The 22871-nt window shown below is 41.2% G+C and overlaps 4 protein-coding genes across 5 annotated transcripts; 2 read left to right on the top strand and 2 right to left on the bottom strand.

Moving 5' to 3' along the window:
* Positions 1–37: 37 nt before the first annotated feature.
* Positions 38–6051, bottom strand: LOC136713214 (decapping and exoribonuclease protein). The gene is made up of 7 exons (XM_066690261.1): positions 5976–6051; positions 4657–5113; positions 3413–3639; positions 2707–2926; positions 2093–2228; positions 1281–1375; positions 38–932 (listed from the first exon to the last, which is right to left on the bottom strand). Exons 2-7 carry the CDS (start codon positions 5079–5081, stop codon positions 791–793), a joined length of 1245 nt encoding a protein of 414 aa, XP_066546358.1. The 5' UTR covers positions 5082–5113; positions 5976–6051; the 3' UTR covers positions 38–790.
* Positions 6052–6209: 158 nt separating this feature from the next.
* Positions 6210–8476, top strand: LOC136713218 (inactive serine/threonine-protein kinase 19). The gene is made up of 7 exons (XM_066690266.1): positions 6210–6397; positions 6661–6759; positions 6882–7030; positions 7221–7456; positions 7739–7836; positions 7982–8129; positions 8242–8476. Exons 2-7 carry the CDS (start codon positions 6663–6665, stop codon positions 8285–8287), a joined length of 774 nt encoding a protein of 257 aa, XP_066546363.1. The 5' UTR covers positions 6210–6397; positions 6661–6662; the 3' UTR covers positions 8288–8476.
* Positions 8477–10576: 2100 nt separating this feature from the next.
* LOC136712536 (zona pellucida sperm-binding protein 2) lies at positions 10577–14499 on the bottom strand. Of its 2 annotated transcripts, XM_066689172.1 has the most exons (18): positions 14399–14499; positions 14247–14323; positions 14088–14168; positions 13895–14016; positions 13660–13812; positions 13322–13363; positions 13086–13238; positions 12758–12851; positions 12471–12658; positions 12255–12372; positions 11998–12167; positions 11836–11927; positions 11592–11719; positions 11326–11515; positions 11104–11245; positions 10908–11013; positions 10756–10835; positions 10577–10648 (listed from the first exon to the last, which is right to left on the bottom strand). In XM_066689172.1, exons 1-18 carry the CDS (start codon positions 14401–14403, stop codon positions 10643–10645), a joined length of 1947 nt encoding a protein of 648 aa, XP_066545269.1. In that variant the 5' UTR covers positions 14404–14499; the 3' UTR covers positions 10577–10642. The 2 variants fall into 2 exon arrangements, with proteins under 2 accessions (XP_066545269.1, XP_066545270.1); XM_066689173.1 differs by lacking the exon at positions 14247–14323 and having other exon boundaries at positions 14399–14480.
* Positions 14500–17383: 2884 nt separating this feature from the next.
* On the top strand, positions 17384–20780 carry LOC136712628 (zona pellucida sperm-binding protein 2). The gene is made up of 15 exons (XM_066689303.1): positions 17384–17485; positions 17565–17623; positions 17699–17734; positions 17897–18061; positions 18145–18250; positions 18531–18718; positions 18838–18976; positions 19053–19219; positions 19294–19382; positions 19589–19719; positions 19793–19982; positions 20115–20256; positions 20333–20435; positions 20506–20595; positions 20701–20780. The coding sequence occupies exons 1-14, from the start codon at positions 17434–17436 to the stop codon at positions 20589–20591; spliced, it is 1653 nt and encodes a 550-aa protein (XP_066545400.1). The 5' UTR covers positions 17384–17433; the 3' UTR covers positions 20592–20595; positions 20701–20780.
* The last annotated feature ends 2091 nt before the right edge of the window (positions 20781–22871 follow it).

The raw sequence follows: 22871 nt of genomic DNA, 5'->3' as shown, positions 1-22871 counted from the left end.
TCTTGGTTAGAAATCATGATCACCAAAGTACCAAAAGAAGCTTTAACAGAGATGTATTTATACAAGTTCATCAATCAAATAAAAGCATCAGTTAAGTACATCAATAATAATCTTTAAAAGGTTTTCACTGAGATTATAGAAATGTGAAAGTGTGTGTGCTGGACGGGATTTTGTCCATGTCTTGGCTGTGTCTCAAGGTCAACTGTATATCTGTATATATGGCAAATTTAAAGTGGATTACAAAACTCCCCTTTTCAGTTAAACAAACTAAAAACAATGTATTTTTAATTGGTAAAACAAGTACTCAGGAATGATGACTTGATTAGCAGAGTTTGAAAAAGATAAAATCTTAAAAGGTGCATTTTTGCTCTTCCTTTAGAAGTGTGTTTGAAGGACATGTGGCCACAGCATTTTGTACAAATTATCTAATAGGAATACAGGGCTCTCTGCATTTACTCAAAATGCTGTAACAAGCATGAGGTATCCAACACCTGGCTAGTTTAAAAAAAAAAAAAAACCCTGCAAAAAGCCTCCATCCCTGCTCTGTGGCTTTCCTGTAGTCAGCTGCGTCTCTGTTGCAGCTGCCTACACAATTCCAAATCCTCTCAGAGACTTCAGGCGTTTGTATTCGAGGTCAATTAAAACTATTTAAAAACAACAATAACAAAATAAAACAAACATTCGTCTGAGTCTCATGCCCAAAACTTGCTTTGTTCCCCTCCCTGCTAACATCACCTGCCTGGACTCCTGTAAAGTGATTGTGCTCTTCGTGGGCCCAGCTGGGTTCATCTCAGTTGTGTCCACTCGCACCCAGAGGGTCCTGGCTTGTGATTTCCTTCACATACCAGTCTGGAAGGAAAGTGTATTCTGAGTCCCTGTGAACTGTGTAGGTCACGTCTTTATATGGCTCCCAGGCAAACAGGTACACCACCCTGAGACAGAGGGAAGGGAAAGAGGAGCAGTGACTTACCCCAACAAAAGCCCAAGATTCAACGTCAAATTTGCATCAATTGAAAAATAAACAAATCAGCTTTACAATTATCACATAAATGCAACAATTTGATGAGCTTGGCTTTTTTTCTTGTTTCATACAGCTACACTTACAGGAACAGTAATTTAATAACAATATTAATAATAAAAATAGTTCATTTCACAATCAAAGTGCCCTCTATGTTGTATACAAAGAAAAGTATTTGAGGGACACAGTGTGAATGAATGAGCGCATGAGACAGACAGTAACAGTCCAGCGAGTGCCTGGCAGTCCACTCTCCCACCCCTACCTGGGGTCATCAATGCTGACCACACCCTTCATAAACGACAGGAGATCACTGCAGAAGTTCATACACACCGTCGGCTTCCAACAGTTATCCTCGGCCTGCACAGAGGGAGAGAAACCGAAGAAAATTCTCACTCTTTTCCCTCCCCAAACTGGTCTGCAAGGTAATAGTATTTGTAGATCAACAATGTGAAATTTCCGTCGGTTTTTGAGATCTAATGTAAAAGAAATGTAAAGTTTTTGTTTTCTTTGTTAAATAGATACATATAAATTGAGTCCATAAATAATGTAGAGGTTTCAATCCAGGTTACACCGATGAAGAAGTAACAAGTTTAATACAGAAAAAACATAAATACAGGTTAACCCAGAGCTCTCCTCTCACATGTCGTGAAGAAAAGAACTAGTGATGAGAGTTGGAAGAAGCCTTTTTGTATCTTGTGATGAACAATAGGTTACAATCATTTCTATTGCGAGTGATCTAATTAAAACCCAGTTGCCACATGCAAATATTCAGAAGATAATGGCTGTATATATTTCAATAACTGATGAACCTTAAGGCAGAGACAGGGTAACATGCTTTTTGTACATTTCTGTAGCATTCAGCATTTGGTACAAGACTACAGATGAAAATGCTTTAACAAACTAAAGTAGCCCCCAAAAAGGAGCAAATACAAACACATGATTGCTTCATAGACAAAACTGAAACAATGAATACTGTAACAACATGAAACAATTAATGACATCTAAATAATAAATACAAAAATAATACAAGTAATTTTTCCCACTACAGTAACGATGGGGCCAGGTTGTGCTAACCTTTATGAGCTGAGATATTTTGGAGGTGTGGAACGTCTCCACAGCCACCACAACTCCATCGCTGTCCCGGAAACCAGCAACAATTCTTGGCACCCCGGGGAGAAAAGACTGAGCCCACCATTTCAACAGCTTGTACCTTTCAACACAAAAACAAAAAGCAAGGGATAAATACATTTCTTTTCTGCCTAATTTCATCAGTGATCTGTCTTGTTATCCTATGCCATGCTGTGGTGGTTACTCCATTGCAGAGCATGAAGATGACAAAATATTAAATTTTTGTTTTTTTCCAATTCGTTACATTTTGTGGACCCCCCTGACTTTGCTGACCAAACTCCAAAATAACACTCTTATTCAGAGGAGAGTCACGCTATCGGTGTCACTGTGAATTGACTAGTTACAGCAGGGGACTCAATCTCAGTTCATGGAGGGCCACAGTGTCTTCTGACTTTTGATCCAGTCAAGTTCCCAGGTACTGAATTGGTCTGATAAGCTGATTAACTGGATGAATGGAATACTTCTCTACAGGCTGCAATTGATGTTACAGGCAGTGCATCTTGAATCAAGATGATATTTAGATATTACAGAGGCCGATCTCCTCTGTATGATCCACACACCTGTGGAAGTTGCTGCGCTGCTTGGGGGTGCAGATCTCGGCAGAGGTCTTGAGCTCGATGTAGCAGCCCGGGGCCGAGGACGACAGTGTGCTCCCGTCCTGGCAGTCCACCTCTCCAGAGAACAGCAGGCGGTGATCGGCTAGTCGGGTCTGGACCACAGTGCAGAAAGCCTCGTTGGTGTTCACGACCCCGCCAGGGTCAGGCTGACCTCCGGGCTGATCTGCAACATACCACAACAGACTGGAGGAGGACGTCTAACACCACAGGGCTCCTGGCATCATTGCCACACAAAAGTTAAAAAAAAAAAAAAAAAAGCTACTCATGTATTTTTTATTTTTAAGTTGCCTGTACTTTCAGGTTTCTTTTGTGTTTCAGCATTTCTTAGTGTATCAGGAAAACTCCCAAATGCTGAACCAAAGGACCCCGTTCCAAGAGAAGGCTCAAGTTACAACAATCTTACTGACCAACTACAGACAGGGAAGGAGCTTGGGAAAGAGACAATTACAAAACTGGTGTGATGGGGTGGCCTTGGCAAGCAGGAGTCCTACAATTTACCACACTGAGTTTACATTCCATTATTTCCAAAACAAATTAACACTACCAAACCTGAATAGAACCTTTTAAAGATTTTGAAACATCAGTAGTTTGGCAAAAGAAAAGCCTTAAAAGTACTGTAGAGGCCAGTGTGTCCATGCGTCTCCTTTACCTGCGCAGGCGTACTGTTCAAACTTATAGCCCCAGTACATCATCTCGGCGTGCCTCTCAGTGCGGCTCTCGCGTTCCCGGCGTGCGGCCTCCGTCTCCACCTCGCTGATGTACAGTGTGCCACCCAGCTGTGTCACCGCCAGGAGCCAGCCCTCCCGGTTCTCGTATGGCGTCGTCAACACCTTGGTCAGGTGACCGCGCCACGTCACAAAGTCCACACCCAACTGACTGATGATAAAACCAAAACAGCAGATTCAGAACATTTATTCATCTAGGTATGCACTTATTTCCTTGGTGTATATATGGGAATAACTAAATAAATAACTACATAGATGACTACGATGTTGGATTTAAGTGAAATAGAGCATTTAACAATTCTGAAATGACCCCACACAGGTCCCCTTCGGTTAAAGTAAAAATATTGAAGTGTAATTCAAAAAGATGCCCAAAAGAGCAGTTTATTCACACAATAGAATACAATGAATAAATAGGTCAGATGAAAGGAGCAGACAATAACATTAAAAGCAGTTTAACACTAGACCCACCATAGCCGCTGTGCAGCTTTTGCAATTTAAAAGTAAAGATCTCTGCAGATGTGATTTTCTCCCTCATATCTGTCCTTATATGTTAATAAATATTTCAATTAAATACATGGTGCATATCATATATGCGCACATATCGATAAACAATTGAAGAATCACAGGTGATCTAGCTCGTCTGCCTGTCCTCTGAACGGCACAGCAAGTTCTTAACTTTCCTTTTGAATTAAATATTTTGTATTGGTGTCGGGCTGGGCTTAATTCCCAGCTAACACACAACGTTGCCACAAACAGCCCTGCATTTCTGCATTGATGTCCGCAGCTCTAAAACGTTGTAAAATATAAAGCATCAATAATGGTGCTATAGCCCTATTTTAAACACCTCCCTCCTCCCTGTCTCTCTCACGACTAAATATTTAATAAAACAACACAAACTTACATTGAGTGACCACAAATATTCACCTGGCGTAGGGCACTGTTTCATATGTAAGTATGGATGAAGTATGTGTAAGTATGAAGTGTGCATGATGAAAAGAAAAAGATCCCAAAATACTTAATCCTACATTAGTCCTGAACAAAACTGCTTACGATCACTACACCCAGTCCATCTTGCAGGTGGAAGTCAGGAAAAGACTAAGGAAGCAAATAGTTTAGTTCAAAGTTTCTTCATTTCCTGGCACCTCACCCCCTACCTAATAACCCCTACCATGAAGGTGAGGGTGTCCCCTGTGCCCTCTGGACTTTAGATCTGTTGGCCAGGATCCATTGGAGCATGTGATCCAGTCTCTCCTTAATGGTTTCGTCCCTCTGGATGTAACGGTCTCGATAGCCGTCCCGCAGGTTGAAGCGGGGGCAGCGCTCTGGCTCCACGTAATAGCGCAGCTTCCGGGCATCATTGAAGAACCTGCGGCGGGAGTCCAGAGAGAAGTGCCCCACCTCCAGCGGCTGCTTGTACAGTGGGAAGTCTCTTTCGTAGAGGTGCTTCCTTGTACTCAACCTCTGAGGAAGGCATGAGCGGGCACCGGCGGGGATCTCAGGCCTCCAGCGTTTACTGTGGCCTTGGCTTTCTTCAGTGCTCCTCTTGGGATCAGGCAGCCTGTGCTGGGGGACCTGTCCACGATGTTGGTCCATTTCCCTCTTCAATCAAAGCATTCATCTAAAAACTAATAACACAACACATTATTCTGACTTGTGTTGAAAAATAGACACCAAGAAAACAAATAGCCTTGAGGAAGACTATTTAAGGTTTACAAGCATGCATAAAAAAACACCTATGAGAAAAGCAACGTGTTCAACAATTATTAAATTCACCTAACACATCTTTCTATGTCAGTTTACTAGAAATGCTGGACATACCTGGCACCTATGTTTGGCACATTGGAATGGGACAAAGTGCTATTATTGGCAGTGCTATGTATTCGCAGGTCTCTGAATGATCAAGAAACAACGGTTTATTCAATGATTTTGTTGCTTCCTGGTTCTGTTACAACCCCCTGCTGAATTATGGAGATACACACATACACAATAATAACACAGAAACAGAGAACTGGCTTGGTAATAACCACCCACAACTCTCTCACACATAAGGGTCAGTAAAGCAAACCCAAACGGTAAATGCATCCATGAATATTACATAAGCGCTCTGTTACTTTGCATAACATTTATTAACACTTTTCATATTTTCCAGTTCCGGAATAAACAAATGTTCACCTCCCACGTCTTTTGTGAGAATTTACATGAAGCTAAGCCTCTCTAAATCACGTTACTAAGTCTGTCAGCAAATATGTTATACCATATATGTAGATATTGCATACGCTTAGCTGCAAAATGAACTGAACTCTAATCTGTTATTAATTCCGCAACGTAGCCATATCATAAAACCTTAACTTCCTTATTTGCGGGACAATTCTTATATCCATGCAGACACATGCATTTTCCAATTTAAACAACAGAGTAGACAGATACCCTCAATTGAATATGAGTATACGTTTTAAAACAATAAATACAAAGAGACAGCTTACTCACAACATTACGCGCAAGCCGTTCTTACAAACTGGGCACCAATATCTGCAAAGACGATACTGCTCCGCGACGAAGGAACTACATACGTCATAAACTGTCGACACTGTGCTAGTCGCGTTAATGTAGCGCAGATTTCCGCAGTTCTGCACAGATCTGCATACTTTCGGCGATTCTATTGGTGGAGCGGCGCAAACCCACGCAAAACTGCGGAAATCTGCGCTACACGAACGAGACCAGTGTTCTGCAACGAAGGAAATGCATACGTCATAAACTGTCGACACTCAGCTGGCAAAAATATAGAAATGATAACAACCACAACATGCTATTTTTTGAAGTAGCGTTGTAGGCGTAAGATATTATAGAAATACGACTAAAGAAAGATAGAAGCATTGCCTCAACATTTAAAGATGATTTGTTCTGTGTCGGTAAGTTATTTTTGTGTTAGGCTTGTAAAAACTAACTACCTTCCTGTTATCTGGATTCAGTAAACATGGTCCGATGACGAACACATTTGTGATATTATAGATAAAAGTGTATACGTGGTATAATCACCTGCAATCACCTACCTGTATTGGCAACGATTTTTACAAAGTACTGGTTTGATGAGTATAACAGTATAACCTAAGTTTATCCGAAAAAACACGAAATACATCATTTATTTGAACCTATTTTTGTATTCTCTCGACAGCGATGGACAGAAAACGAACACTGATATCCGACACATTCAAAGTTAAAAAACGAAGATTTGGGACAGAAACTCCCCTTGGAAAACGTTCAACGTCACCAGGTATTACGTTTGAATTTCTTAAAACACCTTTTCCCAAATATTAAAATGTCTTAATTTAGAAAATATGGTTCTTAGAATGTTAATTTTGATTGATTGATTGATTGATCCATCCTCCCCCATAGAAGAGAGACCTCTGGATGTCGCAGCAACTCTGCAGTACCTGATGTCTCTTTTTCCTCGGAAACTTTTTAACGACACCCTCCCACCCATAGTTCTGAAACACCAGCTTTATAGTATCCATAAAGACAGGACGCTTGTCGATCGACAGCTGGTAAGATCGCCCTCCTAATATTGTGTTCCTTACTTTATGGAGTGCTATTGCCCCCTAAATCTAGACAGCTGCCCTTAGTATGTGAGCTTTCCCCTGAAGCCCAGTGATTAAACCTCAGTACCAATTTCCCTTTTGGCATGAGTATTAAAAAAATAAATAATCCATCTCTCTCATCTCTTCCTTCTCTAAGAGTGAGCTGAAGGAACAGGGGAAGCTGCTGATGTTCCAGTTGGGCTTTGACTCGGATGCCTTTGCACTGGTCTTTGCAGAGGATTACAAAAGCAAAGTCCTTGCGAGGGAAGCAGGGAGAGAGACTTTTGGGACTGTAGAGAAGTTCCTGGGCACGGTTTTGTCCAGCTGCTCTGACCTGAGCTTCAATAAGGAGAAAATGCTCAAGGAGTTTCTCTTCACAGACAAGGAGATAACGTAAGAGACTGCTTCACACTTGCTTTGTTTTTCCTCCTTTATCTACCCAAGTTCATAATGTTTTGGTGTCATAAACATAGTTGAAAATTGTGTGGTCCCAACTGCTAGGAACTCCAGCCACCTGGTCACTGAAAATGTATACCTAATTGAGAGGAATGTGACCGAAAATGACAACTTACATATAGGCGAATACACTTTATTTTGAAACTCCCAAGGGCTAAAAGCAGATCACAGAGGTCAACTCAAGGAATGAGGGGTGTCTATACATTGTTTTCAATACAGACAGCTTGTGAAGTCTGGAGTGCTGACGGTGAGAGATGCAGGGAGCTGGTGGCTGTCTATCCCCAACACAGGACGCTTCACAAAGTACTTTGTTCAAGGTATGTTCTGCAATGCCAGCAGCAATGACATCACTGTAGTGTCTGGGGACAGCGTTGTTGTTTAAAAAAGGTTTTAGGAATGGGCCGAGAGCAGCACTTAAAAACAAATAAGATGAACCCTTTTTTTATTTGGTCTTCTCTACAGGACGCAAGGCTGTGCTTGGGATGATTAAAAAATCTAAATACAATGAAGTCTTGCAGTCAGACCTAGAGTGCAGGAAGACCACCTCCCAGGTGAAGTTTGGGATTCAGTACCACATCCATGACATCATTGGTGCAGAGCTTGTGGAATGGTAAGATAATGGATAGCTATAGCACACTGACTATAGCCTGGTAATCAGCAAACATATGAATGCTTAAAAAGTATACCTTTTAGGTAATATATTTCTTTCTTTTCCCTCCCAGCATACCGACTACTTCAGGAACATTGCTGCGGTTTGTAGACGCATGAAAGTCACCATGGCTCTTTGGAAACTAATTAGCACTTGCTTCACTTTCATAGCAGATTCACAGCACTTTGCCAAACTTTGAACAGGAGTAAAATTGTACTCTGTTAAATCCATGTGTAATCAAAATTTGTTTCCTTAAATGGTTTAATTTTGAAAGCAGTTTGTAAAATAAAGCCTTATATACACACTGATTGTCTTGTATAATTGATGATGGGAGCAAGTGGAGCTTTTTAGGTGGTACCAGATAAAGGACTAATTAGCAATAGTGTAGATTCACAGTCTAATGTTCATAAAGAGCCTTCTGTGACTGGCTGCACACACACACTGAACCATGCCAGAAAAGGTTAAACCCCCATTTGTCGTGGGTAAATACTCCACATCAGTGCATAATGAAAAACTGTCATGTATAAAGCTGAAATTTATATTTATCCTACTTGGTTTCTATGATTTAACATTTCCCGAATATTAAACAACTATTCTAGTCTTAAAATAATCCTGTCAACAGATGTGCCTATTAACCAATATTTAACTTAGGGATGCACCGATCAGATGGTTTAAAATGGCCGATATTTCTGACTAATGTGCTGCTTTTATTGCATCCAACTAAGCATCTGATTTATTCTACTGGTGTGCCTTTAACAAAATATGAATGACGTACCCTAACTGCGATGTGGTAATTATGTTGCATGCTGCTTTATTCTTCATATGTGCTTTGAACGTGCCTCCTTACGCGAGAATGCCGGCTGTGCTGACCTTTTTCGAAGTGTCGATCAGGACATTATTTATTGGGCTACCAAGGATGGCTGTTGCTGAGAGGGGGGGAACATAACATACAATTTACTAACGACCCACCGTGCTTGTTTGGTGTCCATTAATACGACTAGCTGCGGCTTGCTTTTTGAGAAACTCTGCTGTCCCATGGTGTATACGCTTTCAGGTTATCAATGAAGTTTGAGGTGTTGAAGTAGTTTCCCGAGCTTCCTTCCGATTCTCCAGTGGAATACGTGTTGCAAATTGCCATTCTACGGTCCTGATCCACACAGCCGGCACTGTCGTGGAACCAGGCACTTTCAAAGCACAAACACAGCACTTAATTACCACGTCGCAGTTTGGTAGATCCACAATTACGTATTCCCTGTCGCAGTGCTTTTAATAAAGACCAATGCAATTTATAGGAAGAAAATGGAACAGTCTGCTTAAACAAGCAATAGGCTATATGTATATATAGGTTTTTAAATCCAGTGAAAGACAAGAGGTTTGTGACAATGTGGGAGATGGAACTTCAGTCTTTTATTGCTTGTGACATATTAGTGACCTTCCCTCACATGGGGAAGGTTAAGCCATACACTCTTAGAACAAATGTTAAAAACAACATGTCTTGTCCTTAAATCACATTCCATAATCTGTTAAACACATTGTGCGTTAAAGGTAACTGGTTGTGTGTGGGAATATTCGCACAAATGGGTTTTCATTAAGACAGTTATGGGTTAGTTTTACTCAAGATGTGTTGATTTTGTATAGGAATATTAGCACAAATGGGTTATTTCATGAACACTAAATGTTAGTTCTACTCAACACATTGGCCTATTAAAGATAAATAAAATATTAATTTAACAAAGGAAACTTAGTTTAATGGAAGCCAAGAAACCATGTTATACAAATTACCATTTATGGCCTATGGGCAGGTTGAATGTGAAGTAGCATGATGTATCCATGTCAAATGTTTAATTGAAATGGTTAAATTACGATTTAAACTTCACTATATAAGCTACAGTCCCCCCCCCCCAAAACACAATACGAAAACATTTTAAACACACTAGGGGTTGCTGGATGATTACTGATCTTGTTATATGAATTGGAATGCTGGGCTGATACCAATATTTCATATAATTTCCATCTACCTCCCCCCCAATTTTAGATTCATATCCTTCCCCCCCCCCAAAGTAATTTCCTATTGGGAACAGGCCACACAGAGGCCAGGATTGTATTAGACCAAGCTTATTCATAACATTTGTGGTTTAGCCAAACAAATCCAAGATCCAAACACTAAAACAAACCACTGGATTTAATCAAATTAAGAGTTCACAAGGCTCTTGACACATGAAGCCAAACCCATGACCAATACATATTGGTGTCCTTAATGCATTCTGAAAGGAGGGGACAATCAAATAAAGTCCTAGCTAGTTAGGAAGTAACCAACCCTGTCCCACCAATTGTGGTCAAGGAGTTATATTGCAATAGCCAGTGAGAAAATGCCAGACCCCTACCCTCCAATAAAACCAAGACTTCCATTAAGAACAATTGAACTTTATTTGAAATCAAAGTTCCAGAAGACAGATGATCACTGGAAGTTGAGATCACATCTGTAAAGGTGGGGGGGTGGAAAGAGAGAGAAACAAAAGTTAAAAAAAAATCAAAGATTACAAAAATTAAAATGGGGGGGGGGGGGGGTGTGAGAAGCAAATCTTACCAAATCAGCCCCAGACACAGAAAAGCAACCTGCCATGCTGACCACCACTCCCTTGTGTAGACTAGCACTGGATTCAACACCTGTGGGTTAATTGTAACATTAGCAGGTTAAGCACACTTACAAGAATAAGACCTCACAAGGTCAGCCCTTACCTCGTGGTCTTCTCTTGACAGAGACTCCACTTTTGCAAGTCTTTGCGCACACTTCTACATCAGGTTTGTGGAGGTCACAGATCAAAGTGCTGCAGTGAAAGTAGATCTGCCAAATGTAGAGGAGAACCAGAGGAGTTTGTGGCCCATCCCCAGCACTTAGTCAGCCTAGGACCCCATGTTGCATTTAAAGACTCACCGAGTTGCTCAGCTGGAGTCCTTTAGAGACAAATGTGAACATCTTAACCTCAAACCTCTTGTAATGGGTGGGGAACTGCAACCCCGGGTATTGAGAGGAGGGATGAAATACAGTCAGGTCATTGTCCCCCTCGTATTCACAGCTACAAGGGTAAAGAGTCAAGCACTTGAGAAACTGAAGACCAGGTGAAGGGTGGCTGTTCCAAGTTTGGAAACCCCTTACCCATTCACAATGATGTTCCAGTTAGGCAGGGAGTACGGGTCAGAGGAGCCAGTCGCCCAGCAGTCATCAAGAGCCAGCTTGATATTGGGGTCCAGTCTATTCAGCACCTGCACCTCCAGGTACACTGGCTCCCTCAGATATTTCACAACAGGGTAGTCCTGGATTCCATAGGGATGGCTATACTGCACATCTAGAACAGTAAGAGCAAGGAAGCAGGCATCAGCCCTGCAGGATACAGATAAATGGTCTTACAGCCAGTCATTTACCTGGGTAAGCACGAAGGACCACCACAAGATCTCCTTGTCCTATTGCAGAAGCAGGTGGGGCCAGGGTGTTCACATGGATGTCCAGTTGCTGATCACTACTCTCATTGTAGGAACATCTTAAGGTCAGCCTGAAAGTGGAACACCCCTTATTGGAGGCAAACCGGATAAATGGTCCCAAGTCTCATGCTCCAGTAGAAGCAGACATTCCCTCACATCCTACTAGAATGGGCTGTTCTAGACTTACTTGAATTCACTGTCCCGGGTAATGACCCCCACAGTTCGGTCTCCCAACAGGGAGCGGACCTCATTCTCATAGACCAGCTCCCCGTTCATGACCTGGAAGCAGACAAGGCAATTCAAGCTTACAACTAGGGGTGAAGAGAAAACCACCAGGAATAATAAGAACCTTCAGGGTTGTGCCACAGCCAGAGAGGGGGATGTTGTACAGCAGGCTGGTTTCAGATACAGTAGTGGGGTTGCAGGATGGGTCCCTCAGTCTCACTGTAGACAGGTCCAATGGAGGAACAGTGATGTTGCTCTGGACTTCAACAGTCATTATACCATCTTTGCAGAGTGCTATTGAATACCAAGCAAAAAGGGAAAGGTAGATGGTGTCCAAGTAGTTTTAGTTACCACAAGTCTTGCACATCAAAATTGATTTACCAGTTGCTGGGCAGGGACATGTAGGCTTAGCCAACATCATAGCCAGCTCTGCTCCCACTTTAAATGAAAGGGTGGTCTTTGGCAGGAAATACTGGTTTGATCCACCTGGAACACATTCCTAAAAGGGGGGGGCACAGCAGGAAATCCTGATCTGGGTCCCCATCTAAATACTGTACATTATACAAAATAGAAATCTACACATCTGAAGATACTTACCCTTGTCCCAAACAAAGGATGCCCCTTTGGGATGATAATCTTTAAGGAGTCCCCCAGAGTAGAGATCGAGAGGTCCGAGTAGTTTTGAGAGGCATAGTACTGCATTGTCCCAATGGTCAGTTTAGCAAATGTGCCAGAGAAATGTGGCACTGACAGGCTGATGCTCGTTTCGTTACACGTTACCAAATCTAAACAAAATGGAGGGAGGGAGAGAGAGAGAACTAGGAAGAGTATGAAATGCAAGGAAGCCTTTGGTTAAATGCATTACTTCATACAGGAATACTCACCAGAAACACAGATCATGAGAACATTGATTCGAATGGGCCTGCTCAAGCTAGGACTGTAATAAAGGGTAAGGCTTACAAGGTGGAGTGCCCCATTCTGAAACAAGAGGAAAGGAGAAAGTTCAGCAGCCAGTAAATGGAGATATGGAGGTAGCAGTGTGGAGTAGCAGTTAGGGCTCTGGACTAGAGGCTTGCTAGTTCAATCCCAGGTGGGGGACAATGCCATTGTACCCTTGAGCAAGGTACTGTACCTAGATTGCTCTAGGTAAATCTAGAGTAGATAAATGGGCGTCAAAGAAATACAATATGGAGTCACTCAAGGACCACCTACCCCAAAGGCCTGGACTCCTTCAGCAGTGAAAGCAGCACCAACCATCATGTAGCCATCATTATTTGTAAAGGAGTATCCCTTTTGGATGCCTTCCCCTAGAGTCATGGGCTGGCCTTTACCAATAGAGACAGTCCATACTGGGACTACTGAACTCTAGAGAGGGGAGAAGGAAAAGCCTCAAAGCCTGGTTTGACCACTGTCCTTTAGGTCACCTTAATACTTAATTAAAATTATACCTTATTAAGGTTAAGTGGTTGGAGCTTCTGCAGGATTGGTACCTGGAGCACAGGGGGAAAAAAAGAAACCAAGTTTGCAAGAATTACCTGGTCCCCCAGGATAAGCTCACCTACTAGGGGCCTGGAAGTCATGGGCCTTATGGGAGCATTTTACAATAGGACTAGCTTAATCTTTGCATAGTTAACCCATTAAAACTTTAGACTAGTGCAAGAGCAAGACTAAACAGAAATTAGGTTTGTCAGTTTTAGCAACACCAGGAAGCATTTCAGTTGATTTGGGGGGGGGTTGGGGGGGGGAGTAGGAAGTCCCCTACACAGAGAGAAGACCAACACATTACCTCCATATCAGAATCAGTACACAGAGTAGTTCCCGCTTGCACTGCCGAGACGGTGTCCGACTGGGGCTGCTCACACACCATGCTGTAGCTTCGGTTCACACGTTTTCCCTCAGAGGGGAAGGACAGCTGCACATCCAGGGAGAAGCTTCCATTCTGAAGCACAGGGAGCAGGGTTTATCAGGCCCCACCAGACACTCTGGCCTGGGCTCACACAGGGAACACGCCCACCACATACCTCCTTGCGTACTCCACAGGCCTCATAGAGAGCATACAGCAAGAACTCCTCATCTTCCTCTTTCACAGAGTAGAGGCACTTCTCTGCATAGTCTTGGTCAATTACATGAGATCCAGCACCATCTGGAATAATGGTTAAGAGTCATAGAAATTCTCAAGAGAATATTACACCAACACTTTAAGAAGTTAAATACCAAAGGTTGATAGCTCATAGCTCTTCTTGGCTTCCAAAGGTAGCACTAGAGTCATTCCAGCATCACCACAATACACCACACCTAGAATCAAAACAGCATTGCCTTAGAGAGCAGCAATAAAAGTTAGAATACATAGGAATACAAATTGGAAAGCATTACCTTCATTTGGTTCAGTATGAAGTGCGCCACAAAACTGGCCAAAGCCAAACAGCACAATATAAACTGCAAAAGACCACCTATAAAACAATTATAGTTTATCCAAATCTGACCAAAAAGCACTAAAAAGACACACTAACGAAAGCTCCACTCACCTCATCGTCGCTTGAATAAAAGATTCACGACTCTACAAGTGCTTCAGAGAACAACTCGATAAAACAGTGCACCTTTTCTTGTCTTATATAGCGGATCCCCGGCAGCTGCAGCCTAGTTCTCACATTTAGGAAGGTATTACTTCAATAAAGGACGGAGTGCTGCTGATTGGAGAAGCTGGATGCTGCGAGAATCGATGAAAGCTCAAATCAGAGATAATGGTGTAGGTCCTTGTTTGATAATGTTAGCAGGTCGTGTTAATTGAAAAATCTCTGGAAATCCCTAAGGTTTAATCGAGTCTATTAATGCATATTCATATTTATGTTAAGAGGTTTATGTATGGATATATTTCAAATGTTATTATTATTATTATTATTATTATTATTATTATTATTTATGCAAATGAAAATCGTCAGTTTTCAACGCAGAATGGAATCGGGTGAAGACAGATGTCTTTAGTTTAGAATCAGATCTCTTACGACTGGTATCACCGACCAGAATTAGCGTCATATATTTGGGTTCCCAAATTATATTTTAGGTAGGGCAGTCCAAGTGCAAACCGGTGTCTGTGAAACCAGCTACACGACTTAGTATGTATTATCGGTGGTGATGTATGGTGATTTCTTAAGAATCTTAAAAATCCTGTAAATATATGATACCCTCCAGAAACTGCAAGTCATTGACACATTGATATTTATAATAAATTATTTTATCCTGAGCAGAGGCAACTTTGCTTTTTATTTTATTCTATTCTATTTGATTTATTTATTTATTTTACAGTTTGTCTTAGTCTACTTAGTCTACTAAGTTTATTACATATTTTAATAAAATATGTAATACACTTTCAAATAGAGATAAGTTACTTAATTTAGAGAACCCTTCATTGAAGTAATAATTTGCTTACATTTGACAAGATAACAAGTTGGATTAAAAGTTCCTTATACAGTGTTGTAATTTACTTAAAACTCCTAATGTTTAAATTAATTAAATTAAAGGTTAAATTAAGTAGCTCGGTTGGAACAATGCTTAATTGAACCCTTAATTGAAGCAATAATTTGCTTACATTTAAATTTTTAAATTGTGTAACTGATAAAAACTTCGTTTTTAATAAGATATGTTATTAATACAATGTTATACTTAGTTTAAAACCCCTACTGTTTAAAATCATTAAACGTCTCTAATTTAAATTATTCGTTAAATTGAGGGTTCAATGGTATATTGCTTTGTTAGGTCAATTAAGGATTCAATTAAGCAATTAAGAACTCTGTTGGAACAAAAGCCAGCAGGGGAGGGGGTACTCCAGGACCGGTTTGAAAACCCCCGGCTCTAGAGTGTAGGCTATTTTCTCCAACAGCCCGATCCCTATACGGAATAAATTATAGGGAGCGGGTTTCTCATGTGCATATATGCTGAGACCCATAAGCTTTAATAAAATATGAAATCGGATTGTATCCACAATCTACAAACATAAGTGCAAATAAGTAAACTATGGAAATTTAACGAAATATGTAGCGTAGATAAGAAACATTTAAAATTCTCATTTTTTTAAGGTGACCAGATTTTCAAAAGTAGAAACCGGGACATATTGAAAAAATATGTATAAAACACATTACTTAAAACTTAACTTGGTCTTTGTTAAAATAATACATCGTTAATTTCCAGATATGTACTGCCATTTAATCTAGTTTACTTTCTTTTTTGAGCAGTGCATTTCCCAAAATAAGATACAGGGAAATATAAAAGTGAATATCTCCCTCTATCACGATCTCGATTAATATTATCGATAAGTATCCTTGTGATATGTTCCATTGTTATTTCTGTGCGAGATAATTCAACTGCGTTCCAGTATTAAAAGTGCACATTTGTGTTCGCATAATATGACATATTCAGTCGCAGCCTATATATGTAGCAAACTATCTGTAATTAACTTATTCTTAAGAACAACTAATACATTTCTAAATACGCCAGAAAACACCCTGGGATGCAGACTTTACTGAAACAGCCTTCCTGCGCCTAGTGCAAACAATACGAACTACACGCGTCGTCTCCATTATTGTAAGTTTAGAGGTTTTTTTTCTTTCTCTCAAATCACCCTTCGGGGCCGGACTGGACCCCTCGGCTGTTGAGATCTCTGCTACAAGACAGACATAAACATCTAATTAAGAGGCTGGTGAGAGAATTAATCTATTAAAAAAATATATATATATATTAATTATGGGAATGGGAATAATATATAAATACAACATACAATTATACAATGTTAAACTATTAAATGTGTTAAAAAATGTGAAAAAATACAAATAAATGTAGTTGCTACGAGCAAATAAGAAGGAATACATGCAGTTGTTGATGTTAGGGGGTTATAAGTAAAGTTTATTATGACATTGCAACACCAACATCTCCCAACAATAACAATAATCAAAATAGTCAGCATAAACTCGTAGAGTATTATACGTCTTCCCAAAACATAATTCAGGGTTGTCTGCGCCCTCTCCCCGCTACCCCTCCATCACGACCGCTGAGAAATCAGCTAAACTCGGGCTTGGCAAGTGCACCTCCATACTGCACACATGATTTATATTTCCAAAAGCTTCGAACAATAAAGCCACGCGTTTTCAGCATCCATGCCGTGTATTATTATTCAATGCTATATAAACCGACCGCACTGTGATGCTGAGCAGCTGCGGCCACTTTGCTCTCCTTTCTCTCCGCCCTTTACCTCCCTCAGGTAATTGAGCGCGGTGTTCTACTGGTCGGAGAGTCAATTATGCTGGCGTGCCCTAGGGTACATATTACATCGCGGTAGGGTGCCTTTCAGTCCGATAATCGTAATGGGGTGAGTGAGCTGGTATTGGGGGGCGCTACCGCTATATGTATATGTATATGTATATGTATATGTATATGTATATGTATATGTATATGTATATGTATATGTATATGTATATGTATATGTATATGTATATGTATATGTATATGTATATGTATATGTATATGTATATTGTCTTTAAGGGGTTATCCACTGCGCTGCTCCGTGTTGATGCCCGTCTTTCTATGGCTAGCTGTCGCTGGCTTGTCTAATGCGCGGCAAGGTACTGAGGTTCTTGGTTGTCTTTTCGAGATGGTTGAGGAATCTACTATAGTTAACACTCTTTATTCTTTCCTTTTCAGTACGACAATCTGTGATTATGGAAACGACTGGAACCTCGTGCAGTGTTGATTATATGGAGGTATTGGTAACTGCAACCTGTCTTGAACTACTTGCCTTTTTGATCTTTTATTGAAATAATACTTTTCTTTTGAAGGCTTTTATTCCTGAAGCATTTCCTGACTTTGATGCAGTAAGTAGACTTCCTTTCTACAGCACCATCTTGGTTGTGGTTCAGAGGCCAGCCTTTACAAATGAGATGCCTGTAATGGTGGTTCTTCAGTCTAGTTAAATTGGAGATCAATGGAAAATCCTCCTTTGCTGCAAGTCTTCACTTTTTCTTCTGTATAAATAGACAGGGAGTGCTCCTGCAAAATGGGCTATTCAACTGAATGATGGCAAAGACACTCTTGTGATGACCATTTCAGAAGCTGAACAGGCTGGCTTCGAGTTCCCTTTTGTTCAGGGGAAGGCTGTGATCCGAGCATATTATACTGCAAAGGGACTGCAAATCTTTGGGGTTGGTATGCTTTCCCTCCACCCCCCCCCCCCCCCCTCCCTTGAGTAAGAAGAGTGCAGAGTAATGCTTCTTCCTCTCTTCAGGATGCTAACACCCAGTCCCTGTACATGGCAGACCTCACGTTTGCTCTCATTAATTCCCTTGGTGATGAGGATCTTGAAATTGATGTCTTGATGATCTGTGTTCCTGGTAAGCATTTAAATTGAAACTTCATACCAGTACTGGACAATACTGTCCCTGGAGAGCCATACAGTCTGTTGTACATTAACTTCTGAATTTCATCAATTGAGGATGTTCTTAAATTTGGATTGTGGCTTTAAGACCATACTAAATGTCACCTGGTTTAGTATTGTGGACCTTGAGTCCCTTGCCTTGTGACCTGCCAAATCTAGCTGTAACAGCACTGCTGCAGTAAGGCCTGACCGATTGTTCATACAGCCATGCGTTCTACCATCCTTTCTTAATGTAGCTCCAGTAGTCTGCACAACAAATGCGGTGGATATTGGTATCCCAGCTTTCCCTGGTACATTCCTCCGTATGGATCTTGGTACAGAGACCTACCTTCCCTTTCAGAACTATTCTGATGTTGCCATTAGTGTAACTGCAAAAGGTCTGCTAATCTCCGTCAATGCCATGGGTCCCCAGATAGAGGAGAGGGTAAGTAAAGTAAAAGTAAATATTCTGCATCCTTGACTCTGCCCTGTTGTAGAGCATTCCAGCTTGCAGTTCTAATGTTTTAAATTGTGCCTCCTGGACTGAAACCTGGTTTCTTCTAGAACTGTGTTGATCAGCTTGGCACACCTGGACAACAGATGTTCTTGCCAGAATGTATGCTGACCTTTGCTATTAAGGGAAAGGAGTATTCCATGGTGTATGAGCCTTCATGCCCATGTGATGTAGGCCTTTTTCCTAATGGTAAGGTTTCTCTAGTGTTCTACTCTTACCTGCATGTGCTGCCCCCTCCCCAGTTTAATGCTTCCCTTCTCTACAGACCTGTGTGAGGGTGACCACATGAAAGTGGAAGTGAGTCTCAATGTCACCATTCCTCCTCTGGAGCGGTCCTCTGTGCAGCTGAGGGATCCTACCTGCAAGGCTTCGGACACCGTTGGTAGCCTCCTGTACATTATTCCCCTCAATGGCTGTGGGACTACTTCAAAGGTATGGTCTGCAGCCTGCTATGTTGAGTTAAGTAATGTTGCGTGAACTTATTAATCTTCCCTCCCCCCTCTTAGATTGTGAATGGCCAGCTGATCTATGAGAATGAAGTATTTGCTGTGAAGACAATTGTGCAGGGAATGATTACACGGGACAGTGAGTTCAGGCAAGGTTTTTATTTCACTTTCACTTGCCTAACTCCAAAATAGTGGCCATATGCTCCTCTGCAGGGAAGTCCTTTCCATTGGGAGCTTTATGGCTGAACAGCCCTTCAATGGAAAGATGATGGAGCCACCCTTGTTTTCTAGCAGCTTCCCATTTGCCAGATGGGCTGTATGTCTGCCGTAGCCCTGAATCAGTGTTGTCTTGCAGGTTGACCGTGAGGTGTACCTTTAACCACAGCAGTTCTGCAGAGACTCTGCAGTTGGCCATGAGAACAAAAGCCCCGCCTCCCCCTGTTCTGGAACAGGGGGAGCTGATGGTTGTGCTTCGTGCCTATCCAGGTAGTCTCTGCATTGGGCTTCTACTGATACTCCAGTTACTGTGACTGGATGACTGGCTTTCTTCCCTTCCTAGATGTGCAGTACAGCAATCCCTATGGAATCCAGGACTACCCTGTTGTGAAATACCTGAGGGAGCCAGTGTACCTGGAAGCACAGGTGCTCAACAGACTGGACCCCGATATCAAGCTGGCCCTGGATGACTGCTGGGCGACTGGCTCCTCCAGCCCTGACTCCCTGCCTCGCTGGGACATCATTGTGAATGGGTAAGGGCCTTCTAATGCTAATGGAGGGCAGCTGTTCCTATGAAATGGCTGTAGGTCTATTGCTTGACTGAGGTTCCTTGGGGGTTGGTAGGAAATGCATTCTTGGTCTTCAATTCTCTCCTTGTTTTCCAGCTGTGAGTATGAGGATGACAATGACAAGACTGTACAACATCCCATGTCTGCATTCCAGAATCTACAGTTCCCAAGCTACTACAGGAGGTTTGAATTAAAGATGTTCACCTTTGTCTCAGGAGGGCGACCACTGACTGACTTGGTATGCTATGAAACGTGCTCCTGGCTTGCAGCAGTGTATTGTTGGAGCAACTCCCGGACTCCTCCTTTTATTCCAGGTCTACTTCCACTGCAGCACTTTGATCTGTGACTCTAGGAAACCAGACTCGGACTTGTGCTCCAAGACCTGCCCCAGTGGATTTCAGCTGAGGAGAAGACGAGGTGAGGTTGCCTAATGAAATGGGGTAGTTCTCTGCCCTTGTGGCAGGTACTGAACCATCTCTCCCTCTAGGTGTTGGTGGGGTTCAGCCCAGCTCTCCAGTGGATGAAGTGGTTGCCAGCTTGCCAGGCCCCATTGTTATAACAAGACACTCCTAGAGTGGTAAGAATCATGTTGGACCCTTCTATGGCCTACATGAGTTACAGAAACTGGTTTATACAATCTATGGAGCTGGAAGTGGTTTGTCATTTTGTTTATTTGTTTTAGGTTTGGAAGCTGCTTGGACTAGAATTGCAATGTACAACTTGTTGGGTGTAACTTGAAGAAAAATAAAACATTTTTTGGAATATGGTGGTTGTCACTTTTCTCTAAAAGGAAACCATGGTACAAATTAGCATTTTAGTGCACACTGGTAGAGTGTGACTACTAGTCCATGGTTAAGTATTGGTTATTTGTAACATATCTAGCCAATAGAAATGTTACTTCATGTAGCTTCCCTAAATCTATTGAGGGTATTTACTTTTGATCTACCAGAAGCAAGCATTAAATTAATCTGTTTTTAGGTTTATTTCCTTTAAACAGTGCCTTGCAAGAGTGTTCTGACCCCTGCCCAATTCTCTCCAATTACAAATGGTATATTGAAATTTTGTATTTTAAAACACTAGGGGCCATTGGCTTTATGTTTGGGGAAATATATTTTTTGGGGGGGGAGGAGAGATGTGTGTTTTAAGTATTCAACCCCTGTGCTTTGGAAGCTCTGCTTACACTGAAAGCAGTTGCCTTAATGAGGATATTTTTTGCTAAAGCTCAATGTGTGGTGCAAACCTAGTACTGCCCATGCCTCAAGACGCCCTATCCCTACCGTGTGTTATGGTGGTGGCAGCGTTCTGCTTTGGGGATGCTTCTCATCAGTAGGGACTTGGCATCTTAATTTGAAGGAAGAATGGATGGTGCAAAATACAGGGGAATACTGCAAGAGAACCTGCTTTTTTTTTTTTTTTTTTAAAAGCAGACTTGCACCTTTTCAGCAGTACAATGAGCCCAAGCACAAGGCCAAAGAAAAACTGAAGTTGATCAAGAAGCAAACTGTGAATGTCATACAGTTGCCCAGTCAAAGTACTGATCTCAGTCCTATTGAGAATCTGGAACTATTTGAAAATTGCAGTTCACAAGCACAAGCACAAGCCTAACATCACGAATTGCAGTGAAAGGGGGACCAAATATGAATTTGTGGGGGTTAAATACTTATGCAAACAACATTTCATTTTTAAAATGCTTATGGATATTTCCCTACATAAAACGAATGTCACCTTAGAAGCATTGATTTTCCGTTTCAGTGTTTTAAACTAAAATGTCAAACAATGAAATTGCAATGTACTATTTGTAATTCGGTAATATGAGAAAATTAGTCCGTGGTCTGTATACTTTTGCAACACACTGTATATGGAAGGAAACCACATCACAATTGACATTGTTTTTCGGTCTTTAGTTCTGCTAAATCCTCTGGTTAATCTAGAATACTTTGACCCATTCATAGTTTAAAAGAAAAAAACGTATATAACAAGTCTCTGTACTCTCTTCCCAATGTATACTCCTTAAACCTTTGAATTGCTATTTTAATGTCATCCCTGTAGCGCAAAGACTCCATACATATACACTATTCAGCTTAATTTACACCTTTATTTTGGGCGGCTCTGCATTGATCGGTTTCTGATTGCCAGATTCGGCATATACATTACACTGCAATTCAATGAGGGAGGGTAGGTTGTTTGATGTTGTTAATTCAATAAATACCAATCATCACGAACGATACCCTTTTTACGCAAGATGCTCATAATTTAATGAAATAATACCCAAATTTAAAAAAATACAATCATGATCCAGGTAAACTGGTATATAAAGCTACTGTTACTTGACTTAATTTGCAATATGAAGCGGCAGTAAATAAACTAATATCAAATTAAGTTGATATTATTGGCACCTATACCTTGATTCCTTCCATGCAATGCTCCCATTACAATTTCCCAGTTATATCCAACAGTTTCACCGTTTAATTACTTCAATTAATTAAAGTATCGGCACAAGGTAATTCTAAATAATCTGCACGTTTTCCCATATTGGGCAAACATTAATTTGAACGATTTCTTGATTTTTATATAGTGCCTTTTGAGAATCACAAAGCGCCTCACGAAAAAATAAATCCATTCCGCACAAACCTCAAGAACAGCATTACAAAACAAAAAATGAAACACCTAGAATTGCATACAAAACGAAAGTTTCAAAAACCACAGGAAACAGATTGCTTTTTAAAAGTGGTTTAAAGATATTTGGGGAGGGAGCACAATGTTATTTTCTCCCTGATTTGAACTGAGATAACCAGTGACGCGCAGTTAATCAGATCCACCTTGTTACATGTGATAATTAGTCAATAGTCAGCA

This window comes from Amia ocellicauda, chromosome 17, assembly GCF_036373705.1.
Source record: "Amia ocellicauda isolate fAmiCal2 chromosome 17, fAmiCal2.hap1, whole genome shotgun sequence".
NCBI lineage: Eukaryota > Metazoa > Chordata > Actinopteri > Amiiformes > Amiidae > Amia > Amia ocellicauda.
This window is presented reverse-complemented; position numbering and strand designations above follow the sequence as displayed.

What these genes read in the sequence shown, in the direction of transcription:
- LOC136713214 (XM_066690261.1), bottom strand. Translation starts at nt 5,081, where the DNA reads ATGGACCAACATCGTGGACAGGTCCCCCAGCACAGGCTGCCTGATCCC. An exon ending in CAGCGCAGCAACTTCCACAG is followed by an intron (nt 2,229 to 2,706) that starts GTGTGTGGATCA and finishes TTGTGTTGAAAG; the next exon opens with GTACAAGCTGTTGAAATGGT. An exon ending in GTCAGCATTGATGACCCCAG is followed by an intron (nt 933 to 1,280) that starts GTAGGGGTGGGA and finishes CCTCTGTCTCAG; the next exon opens with GGTGGTGTACCTGTTTGCCT.
- LOC136713218 (XM_066690266.1), top strand. Translation starts at nt 6,663, where the DNA reads ATGGACAGAAAACGAACACTGATATCCGACACATTCAAAGTTAAAAAA. An exon ending in TTCACAGACAAGGAGATAAC is followed by an intron (nt 7,457 to 7,738) that starts GTAAGAGACTGC and finishes TTTTCAATACAG; the next exon opens with ACAGCTTGTGAAGTCTGGAG. An exon ending in GGTGCAGAGCTTGTGGAATG is followed by an intron (nt 8,130 to 8,241) that starts GTAAGATAATGG and finishes TTTCCCTCCCAG; the next exon opens with CATACCGACTACTTCAGGAA.
- LOC136712536 (XM_066689172.1), bottom strand. An exon ending in TCTCATGATCTGTGTTTCTG is followed by an intron (nt 12,659 to 12,757) that starts GTGAGTATTCCT and finishes CATTTTGTTTAG; the next exon opens with ATTTGGTAACGTGTAACGAA. An exon ending in ATCCTTTGTTTGGGACAAGG is followed by an intron (nt 12,373 to 12,470) that starts GTAAGTATCTTC and finishes CCCCCCTTTTAG; the next exon opens with GAATGTGTTCCAGGTGGATC.
- LOC136712628 (XM_066689303.1), top strand. Translation starts at nt 17,434, where the DNA reads ATGCCCGTCTTTCTATGGCTAGCTGTCGCTGGCTTGTCTAATGCGCGG. An exon ending in GCAGTGTTGATTATATGGAG is followed by an intron (nt 17,624 to 17,698) that starts GTATTGGTAACT and finishes TTTCTTTTGAAG; the next exon opens with GCTTTTATTCCTGAAGCATT. An exon ending in CTTGATGATCTGTGTTCCTG is followed by an intron (nt 18,251 to 18,530) that starts GTAAGCATTTAA and finishes TTCTTAATGTAG; the next exon opens with CTCCAGTAGTCTGCACAACA.